The sequence below is a fragment of the Mixophyes fleayi genome, chromosome 4 (genome assembly GCF_038048845.1).
Source record: "Mixophyes fleayi isolate aMixFle1 chromosome 4, aMixFle1.hap1, whole genome shotgun sequence".
NCBI classification, from domain to species: Eukaryota; Metazoa; Chordata; class Amphibia; order Anura; family Limnodynastidae; genus Mixophyes; species Mixophyes fleayi.
Window position 1 is genome coordinate 255,601,066 of NC_134405.1, and position 10,788 is coordinate 255,611,853.

General features: G+C 37.6%; 1 protein-coding gene across 5 annotated transcripts in view; it reads left to right on the forward strand.

Annotated features, from left to right (window-relative positions):
* Positions 1 to 9,985, forward strand: part of PPP2R2B (protein phosphatase 2 regulatory subunit Bbeta) — a 286,470-nt gene extending 276,485 nt beyond the window's left edge. For 4 of the 5 annotated variants that reach the window (XM_075209660.1, XM_075209659.1, XM_075209657.1 and 1 more), the window contains 3 exons: positions 6,280 to 6,449; positions 7,453 to 7,544; positions 9,300 to 9,985. In XM_075209660.1, coding sequence (XP_075065761.1) covers positions 6,280 to 6,449; positions 7,453 to 7,544; positions 9,300 to 9,579 — 542 coding nt within the window. In that variant the 3' untranslated portion in view covers positions 9,580 to 9,985. The remainder of the gene's footprint in view (positions 1 to 6,279; positions 6,450 to 7,452; positions 7,545 to 9,299) is intronic. The other variant, XM_075209658.1, reaches the window with a different exon arrangement.
* Positions 9,986 to 10,788: the final 803 nt, after the last annotated feature.

Genomic DNA, 10,788 nt, shown 5'->3' on the forward strand with positions numbered 1-10,788 from the left:
TATTACATTGCATTAATTTGCTGATTCTGTGAAATAAGCAGATTTATTTATCATTTTAAGTCATTTTGGTATCTTTGCTTTCAGTTTATAATTCCATAGTCCTGTGAGGACAAAAGATCAGTCACCCAGCAAAAGAAGAGTTCAATTGCACCTCTCCCTTGACATTTGTGATTGATTTCTTTTTTTCTCTCCACCTTCCTGAGTTCAGCGACTTTAAGTCAATTTCTGTTCAGCTGATGGGCAAAGCTCAATTGAGACAGTTCATCAGAGTTGAAAATGAAAAGTAACATTGACTTTTATGGATGAATCGTCAGACAGTGGGGAAATTTAATAACTTTAGACTTTAATCAAAATGCAGAAATGAGATTGACAAAAGAGAAGTGTTCTTGGTAGAAAACAAACAAGGCCTTTCTGTTAGATGGAATAAGAAATGTGAAATCATCGCCTGTCCCTTTCAATTCATTTCCCTAGTGGTCTGAGCATGAATAAGGTATTGGAGTGTTCCAACATGGCACATCAGTAGTGGCTCAAGCGAACTAGAACTAGGGAGCTACTTTATCCTCAGTGATATAATTTCGGCTGCCACCATTCCTCATTAAACATACTTTAATGGCCAATAATATTGCATACTATAGTTAACAAAATACTTCACTTGACATATTAGAAGGAAAACGTGAGCTATGAGGAACATTGCAGCAGCGCACATTTGCAGGTATTTATGACTTATAATACTTTTAGTATGCTACGCAGGGTGACCGCTCTTGTTTCACCCTAACTTGGCTGTCAGCACAGCTCTGTTTACCTGGAAAATTAGTCTGTAGTAGTTTTATTGTAATTTTGGTGAAGATATGGTGAGAATGTTAATTTATAAACCTGGAACAGAGAAGAAATATATTGTTCCTTTCTAAAAAAAATGTCAGCAATGTAGATGTTTTTTTTTTTTTCTTTTAATATTTCATCTATGCCCTGGATTGATCAAACTTTAGAGTTTAGCCATATTATATTGTCGTCTTATTCCTGCTTTGAAGTTCTGTAGATCTTAGGCCATTCTGTTCTTGATGGGACTGATTTTTTTTTTTTACTGTTTAAGAAAAATGTGTTACATATATATTAAATGCTAAGAAGAATACAATATTCCATAATTAATTAGTCCACCAATTTGTTGCAGTGATAGTTATCAGTCTCTTGAACAGCGATGGCTGGGAGAGAAAAACTGTGTCATAGTTGTGTTTTGTGAGTTGAATCTGCCCTAGGCAAGTAGCTGCGTAGTAGAAATAATGGTGTTGTATGCTTGATTTATTGAGGACAGGAGAATCTCTGGCTGAGGTAAATTTCATGGAGGTAAAAGTAAGAGAAGCTGTAGAGCCCAATTTAGTGTTGATTGTGAAGATGCCCTGTTTGCATGTGAGGTAACATATATCTCCACATTTGCGTTTCCACATGTAATTTGAGTTGTACACTTCATGAGATATGAGCAACCATCTATGGCGTATGGCTGTCCGGAGAGCAGATGCGGCGACCATCATCGCCAACTTTAAAACTTGCACTCCAAATAAGAAGCACCTCAAAGGGCTGTGTGTATTTTGATTCTGCACACGATTATTGTACTGCGCTGGCATGTTAATGCCCCTGATCCTCGTCTCCAAGCGCAAGGGACATCAAGGACAAGATGCATGCAACACTGAATATGGATGCAAGTTATGTGCTGTGCCACCATTTTTCATCAAGATGCATCTTGATCAAGATGCGGCGCTGCGGAAACCTTGTGGCGCCTAACAAATAAAGAAATAAATGATAATAATCTTTACATCTCGCAAATACACTTTGCGCCCTCAAATGCACCCTTTATCTCTAAATCAGGTCCACATTCTATAAACATCTGTGAAGTATATTACCTTTCATCTCTGCCATGGATGAGCTGCCTTAGACTGTTTGGAAACTGATAAAACAAATCTGACTTCTACTCTGCGCCCTTTTCTCATTGATGTCTGCACCATCATGGATGCGCTACTTGTTTTTCCTATGAAACGCAAACGCCACTCTCTCTTTGATCTATTATTTACTGATTCTCACAGCTTTGATCTTGCATACAATTTAAATTAGTAATGTAAAAATAATGTGATAAGTCACAGGTGCACTAACTTAAGACATCTCAGGTAAAGTAGTGTGAGCTCTTGAATGACCTTCTTTTGTGGAAGAAGTGGCGTATATAATTTTAATACAAGGATGATTTTAATGAAACCTTTATATTCGCAGGAAACATGTCTCTGTAGGATTGTTATGAGTGTACATAGATCTGACCTTTGCTCAGCGCACCACATACTGTCAAAGGAAGTTGACTGATTGGTCATTATTAGGGATGATAGAACTAAGCAAATGCCAGTTTCCATAGTAACAATATTAAGGCCCTGAATGGATCTACAAGTGGAAGAGCTCATGTGATTGCAACCACACGATTTAGACATCCCTTCAATTGACCTCTGTACCATTTTTTTGAAGACTTATTGTACACCTGGTTGTTCTCTTTATTCAGAATGACACTTTTCTAGTGGATATTGAAGCCAATCATGAATACTTTGTAGATGCTTAATGGCTGCACAGATGCACAGACCTTTCAACCTCTTACAAGAGCTTTCAAAGTTAATTAAATGATACAACTAAAAAAAATCTTGGTAATTGTTGTGAAGCAATCAAAAGCTGTTTGAGAAGACAAAGTCGGTTTAGCCCTTGATACAGTATGCATAGATGTTTTAGTATTGCTGAAAATTTGATCCGCTATGAATGAATTTTCATATAAAAATGGGTGCTTTAGACACTCCTTCCACATAACATTTGGTCCATCCATTAAAGCAGTCCCTCTGTTTTACCGTACCTCACAATATTTCTACTTGCAAATTCGGGACATAAGACCTTGATCCATCCAGAACCTGCCCCAATTCATCCAAACCCCATCCCGATCTCACTCAAAAGCTCACTCTTTGCAACTTATACACAAGTGGGCAGAGCTTTGTCAGTCAGTGATTTGGGACTGTACTGCTGAAATCAGGACAGTTTGTTATGGTTTTAGTGCCAAATGCAGTACAATATTTGTAGGACATCATACCCAGATTGTACTTAAAACTGAGCAAACTGATGTAGCTGTTTCAGAAGGACAGCGTTTGGGAAATAGAAAATTATAGAGAATACAAATAAGTGTATGCATCTACCCATTATTGTTAGGATTTAATTATTTGTCTAGTTCTGTAAGATACTTTTATAAACGGAGTATGTGAAAACCTTTAAGGAGCCTCTAAAATGTTTAAAAAATGTGGACATCATCATCCTCTATTTATATAGCAGCGCTGTACAGAGAAGTCACTTGCACCAGTCCCTGCCCCATTGGAGCTTACAGTCTGTATTACACTCACACAGACAGACTAGGATCAATTTGAAAGCAGCCATATATTTTTTGAGTGCCAGTATATTTTTGGAGTGTGGGAGGAAACCGGAGCACCCAGATGAAACCCACACAAACACGGGCAGAACATACAAACTCCACACAGATAAGGCCTTGGTAGGGAATTGAACTCATGACCACACTGCTGCGAGGCAGAAGTGCTAACCACTAAGCCACCATGCTGCCCATATTCATGTTGCCATATTATAATGCAACCGAAGAAGTGTCACTGTAACGGTCAGTCTTTTCAAGGTAGAATCATACATTAAGCCTGGAAGGCATGATTACTGCACTTGGCTTGCAGGTGTAGCCTTGGTATTGCAAACTCTGCTCAAGAAAGGTCATTCAGGTGGAGTCGTGTCAAATCACCATTGGGAACGTTACTGTTGCCGTGATGTTCTTGGGATACTACATTTTTGCGATGAGGGATGGGCTGGCTTTACATCCTGGTTGAAACTAAGGGCCATCTCAATATGCCACGCAGTTGTTTGGGAGGGGAATATTCATCTGAGAATGCAATAACCAAAACATTAAAGGTACACATTCCAACAGGACCACAAAGGCACTGACAAGTAGTTAGAAACAATGGAAGGCTTCAGTAAATTACATATTTCCACACCCGTGCATACTGGTTTCATTTTTACAGAAATCACTGCTTTAAAAAGAAATTCACATCTTGTATTGGTAGTATTCTACAAAAATGTATGAAGAGAAACTGTAGATGTAGCACTTAGAGTTGTGCAAAATATATATATATATATATATATGTTTTTACTATATTTGCCCACTTAAATCACGTAAAGTACACTATTTTTAGTAGTGTGTGTATATGTATGTGCGAGCGTATATATGTGTGTGTGTATGTGTATATGTATGTATATATATATATATATATATATGTGTATATATATATATATATATATATATATATATATATATATATATATATATATATATATATATACACACATACATACATACATACATACACACACACACACACACAGTCGGGTCCATAAATATTGGGACATCGACACAATTCTCATATTTTGGGGTTTTTACACCACCACAATGGATCTGAAATGAAACAAACAAGATGTGCTTTAACTGCAGACTTTCAGCTTTAATTTGAGGGTATTTACATCCAAATCAGGTGAACGGTGTAGGAATTACAACGGTTTCTATATGTGCCTCCCACTTTTTAAGGGACCAAAAGTAATGGAACAAACTAAACAATACTACATCAAACTTTCACTTTTTAATACTTTGTTGCAAATTCTTTGCAGTCAACTACAGCCGGAAGTCTGGAAGGCATAGACATCACCAGACGCTGGGTTTCATCCCTGGTGATGCTCTGCCAGGCCTGTACTGCAAATGTCTTCAGTTCCTGCTTGTTCTTGGGGCATTTTCCCTTCAGGTTTGTCTTCATCAAGTGAAATGCAGCTCAATCGGATTCAGGTCATGTGATTGACTTGGCCATTGCATAACAATTCCGCTTGTTAGCCTTAAAAAACTCTTTGGTTGCTTTTGCAGTATGCTTTGGGTCATTGTTCATCTGCACTGTGAAGCGCCGTCCAATGAGTTCTGAAGCATTTGACTGAAAATGAGCAGATAATATTGCCCAAAACACCTCAGAATTCATCCTGCTGCTTTTGTCAGCAGTCATATCATCAATAAATACAAGGGAACCAGTTCCTTTGGCAGCCATACATGCCCACGCCATGACACTACCACCACCATGCTTCACTGATGAGGTGGTATGTTTTGGATCATGAGCAGTTCCTTTCCTTCTCCATACTCTTCTCTTCCCATCACTCTGGTACAAGTTGATCTTTGTCTCATCTGTCCATAGGATGTTGTTCCAGAACTGTAATGGCTTTTTTAGATGTTGTTTGCCAAACTCTAATCTGGTCTTCCTGTTTTTGTGGCTCACAAATGGTTTACATCTTGTGGTGAACCCTCTATATTCACTCTTGTGAAGTCTTCTCTTGATTGTTGACTTTGACACATATACACCTACCTCCTGGAGAGTGTTCTTGCTTTGGCCAACTGTTGTGAAGGGGTTTTTCTTCACCAGGGAAAAAATTCTTCTGTCATCCACCACAGTTGTTTTCCATGGTCTTCTGGGTCTTTTGGTGTTGCTGAGCTCTCCGTTGCATTCTTTCTTTTTAAGAATGTTCCAAACAGTTTATTTGGCCACACCTAATGTTTTTGCTATCTCTCTGATGGGTTTGTTTTGATTTTTCAGCCTAATGATGGCTTGTTTCACTGATAGTGACAGCTCTTTGGATCTCCTATTGAGAGTCAACAGCAACAGATTCCAAATGCAAATGTCACACCTAGAATCAACTCCAGACCTTTTACCTGCTTAATTGATGATGAAATAACGAGGGAATAGCCCACACATGTCCATGAAATAGCTTTGGAGTCGATTGTCCCATTACTTTTGGTCCCTTAAAAAGTGGGAGGCACATATAGAAACCGTTGTAATTCCTACACCGTTCACCTGATTTGGATGTAAATACCCTCAAATTAAAGCTGAAAGTCTGCAGTTAAAGCACATCTTGTTAGTTTCATTTCAGATCCATTGTGGTGGTGTATAATGCCAAAAATATGAGAATTGTGTTGCTGTCCCAATATTTATGCACCTGACTGTATATGTGTATGTATGTATGTATATGTGTGTATATGTATATGTGTATATATATATATATATATATATATATATATATATGTATGTATGTGTGTGGATATATGCGTGTGTATATGTATTTTTTTTACAAAACTTTTTGTTTTATTTTAAAGGATAATCCCACTTAAATGCAAACATCTTTTTATTTCAGTATTTGAAGAACCGGAGGATCCCAGCAACAGGTCGTTTTTCTCCGAGATAATCTCTTCCATTTCAGATGTAAAGTTTAATCACAGTGGGCGGTATATCATGACCAGAGACTACCTTACCGTCAAAGTCTGGGACCTCAATATGGAGAACAGGCCGATAGAGACGTACCAGGTACAAGACACTGTGCACCCGGGAGATACCTACAGAAATGGGGATGGGACTTCTGGTTATGATATGCCTATGTTTTTAAAAGGCCTCTAAACTTGTTTTTAAAAGCTCTTCAAGTGGAAATAGGCACATTTTTAGAATATTTACTTAAATTTCTTTATTACTCTGACGTGACCATCTCATTCATCAGTTATTTTTGACAGTTATCTCACATTCTCAAAAAAGGTTCCAAAAATACTTTTCAAGAGGATAATACATCTTTGCATTTAAATACACAATGAACCTGATAAAGATGAAATTCGTGGCCTTCATTTCAATTGTAATGTCATTAAATGAGACCAATATTTTTATTATTTTACCACACTATAGTATACGAGGGTAAAGAACTATAATAAAAACCTCATGAGCTGGGATGTGAGCGATTAATGCACTGGGTAAGAAACACAACAAAATGCACATACACCTTTAATGGGTATTCTGTTCAGCAAGGCTCTATTGCTTTGAATTGAATGAAATAAGGTACCTGAATATTAGTGTCTTTCTTCCGTGGACTTTGTGCATATAGAGGCATATAATAATGTGTGTAACATATTATAATATTAATATGTAATAATATAAGTTGATTTTAAAAAGTTGGTTTATGAACCCTGTGTCACATAGAAAGGCTCATTAATATATAAAAATTATGTAATGAAATACTAAGAACTATATATTGAGGCCTATGCATTGTAGTGAATAAAATTTTTGGGGGGAGTAGATTCACTTTAAGGAGTGAAGACGTCGGACTATTATGGAACTCATGTCACTTGCAAATCACTATTTCATGTTTTGTCTATGTATGTGTATGTTTGTATTTATATAATTTCTATTTATTTAAATTGGTGGGATTTCCAGACCTTTTAAACACCTTTTATAATGTGTGCATGTATAGCCAGCATCTTAGTGTGACATCTGCAATGCATTTCCTATACTAGTGAGTGAGCTCTGCCTTTTCTTCCTTTTTCAGGTCCATGATTACCTCCGAAGCAAACTTTGTTCACTTTATGAGAACGACTGCATTTTTGACAAATTTGAATGTGTATGGAATGGTTCAGACAGGTGAGGACACATTGGTTCAGCAAAGTAGTATATGCCCGATAATTCACAAATATATGTACTTCATCACCTAAATTACTGTTTAGATTAGTTTTACAGAGAAAGTTCTATCCAATCACAGCTCTCAGTTACTACTTCATAATTTCCAACCAGCCTTCTATTTTCATAGTAATCTTTATTGTAGGGGCTATTGTTTTCTATTTAGATCATGGTTGTCCAACCCGCGGGCCGCATGCGGCCCAGCATGCCTGTAAATGTGGCCCAGCAGGAGTTTTGGTTGTGGCAAGGGGGCAGGGCTGAAAAAAAAAATCCTGCAAAAAAAAAAGAAAATACTTACCTTGCGGTCACGTCAGCTGGCGCTCCGGCTCCCTCCCTGGTCTTCTCCTCCGTGTGGCGCTCGCAGTGAATGTCGGGGGTGACGTCATCACATCCGACATCCATTGCGTAGCGCAGCACAGAGGAGTCACCCTCGTGAACTATCAGCAGCAGTGAAAGATTATCCACTATCTTATTGTTGTTACTCTGAATTTGGACTTTCTGCACCATGCAATTATGAACTAGCTGTGTTCTCTGTATGTATCTAATATAAATATCAAGAGATGATTGTATTTTTAATATTTTAAATCATTTTAAATGTGCAGTGCTGAGTAGGGTGAAAATATCACCCACTGTTACCCTCATCGGAGGCTGCTCCATGAGCCATTTTTCCCGCCACCCTATCTTTAAATCCCTGTAGATTTCTATTAGTCCTCCTGATGCTACCTATATCGGTGACCATTTCAAACTGGTCAATAAAAAAATGATTCATGGGTGCAGAAAGAGAGGAAAAAAAAGTTTTTGGCATTTAATTGCCCAAACCCCACTAAGGGGCAGATGCAGGTAAGTTAAATTGCAGCTGGTAATGGGACTACTGCTTTAATCATGATTCTGCAACAGGTTTCCTAACTCTTACTAACTTCATTTCCAAGTAAGTTTAATATGTTAACTATGTTTTCTATGGTTTTTTTCGATGATCAGCTATCGTTAGGATTAGTGTATTTTATGTGCGGCCCAAACTAACTCGTCGTCTTACAATGTGGCCCAGGGAAGCTAAAAGGTTGGACACCCCTGATTTAGATCTATGCGTATATTTAATTCTGCTTAAAACAGTGTAGCAGATCACATTACAAAAATATAAACGTGAAGACATTGTTTTACTGTGAATTTGCAGAATATTAGTGAAAATTGAGAAAGTGAAATTCATATTTTATTTCTTAATGGGAACTGCGATCTGGACCAATTTATCAAGCTTCAAGAAGCTTCGCTATCGGGGTCAAGATCCGAAAAACTAACACCATCTGAAAAATGGTGTTGGCTGTCCTATTCTATAAGGAGAGCATCAGGAGAGAGGGGATCTGTGGATATCTCCTGGGTGGGCTTTGTGCTCCTCCCCTCCTTCTTATCGCTAATTGTATTCTGCACATACGCAGTGCATCGGCCGGGTCACAACCTGGAAGTAAAGACAATTTCCTGGGATAGACTCCTATTGGAGTCGCTGTCCTGGCTGAACAATTTTAATGGGTACATTAAATAAATTCTTACCATTGTGATAAGACATAACTAATATACAGAAAATATGAATGGTAATAAATAGACCTCATTTCATCATACTTTTTTGAGCTTCTGATACTGTTTGGATCACTAAACATGTTTGTTCCATTCAAAGATGTTGACAAGTTAACAGAATTGTTGCAGACACTGAAATGTTTTGTTTTCCAGTGTCATAATGACTGGCTCATACAACAACTTCTTCAGAATGTTTGACCGCAACACGAAACGTGATGTCACACTGGAAGCCTCCAGAGAGAACAGCAAGCCTAGAGCGATCCTCAAGCCACGCAAAGTCTGTGTAGGCGGTAAACGTAGAAAAGATGAAATTAGCGTGGACAGCCTGGACTTTAGCAAAAAAATTCTCCACACTGCTTGGCACCCTTCGGAAAACATCATAGCAGTGGCAGCCACAAATAACCTGTATATATTTCAGGACAAGGTTAACTAGAACGCTATTACAATATCTAGGTACCATCAGTTTTAAGCCTTTTTTTATTTTATTTTTTTTATTTAATTTAATTATTTTTTTTCCTCCCATTTTCTAATATTTTGTTTTCTATTTCATTTTCCAAGTTCTTCCTCTGCCGAGATATAGATGACATAAACAGGCTTTCCAAACCCCTCATTACACCAATTGAAACTGCTGATATTCAGACTTCTCCTTTTTTTTGTGTGTTGACGACCCCTCTTGCGACAGGTTTCTGAAACATACTCCATAGCAGTGTGTTATTGGCCTCTTATGCAGCATGAAGGGTTTAAGCAGCATTAAACTTTGGAGAAAACAAATGTTGAGCATATATAATATTTCTTTTTAATTGGTAATTCAATTTTTAATAAAAGATGATCATTACAAATGTGTTTTCATTATCTTTATTCCTAAATCATGTATGTGCCTGATGCATAAGATTGGTCTTAGAGATGTCCACACAAACACTGGACACTTCTGACATACTGTATATCTGGAGAGGGTTTGGCTGTGTTAAAGGGGTAGTACTATAACATAGAGGTTGTTGTTGCCATGTTTAATTTCATGTAGTTTTGCAGCCATTTTTTTTAATGTAAACTTCCTAAAGATCCAGAATCAGACATGTAATCTGATGTTCTATGGAACTACAGTGTCGGTCAGTGGATCCTTCTCTCGGGCTGCAGTCAGTGTGTTCTATGACACAGGCGGAGGCATATTCACTACAACCATCTGCTTTGTTACAATTTCTCTTATTTCTTCCACAACAGAGCGGCCACAAAATATATGTTCTTAGCAGTTGGTCCAGACTGCAGTCGGGCAGTTCAGAAAGAGTGACTACTCCAAAATGTATTGACGCATATTTTATCTTCTACGGCTGAAAACAAACTGGTCAATAAACAGAATTTATGGCCACTTTCATGACATTTTATTCAAACCTTCCTATGAGAATGCTGGGAAGAAAGATTGTATATCACTTTCCTATGCTGTGAGTCTTTGATATTTATACAATTAATGTCCTAAACTCCATTCTATTATAGGCTGCTATTCAGCAGGAATAAAGTAGATCCAGATAGTGAAGCAGGCAGGACAAACAACATTTGCTTTATTTAATAATGTTTGGTCTTACAAAGCATAATAGCATTAGATAACAAAACAATACATGCATCTTAAATATAAACACCCTTATTATAC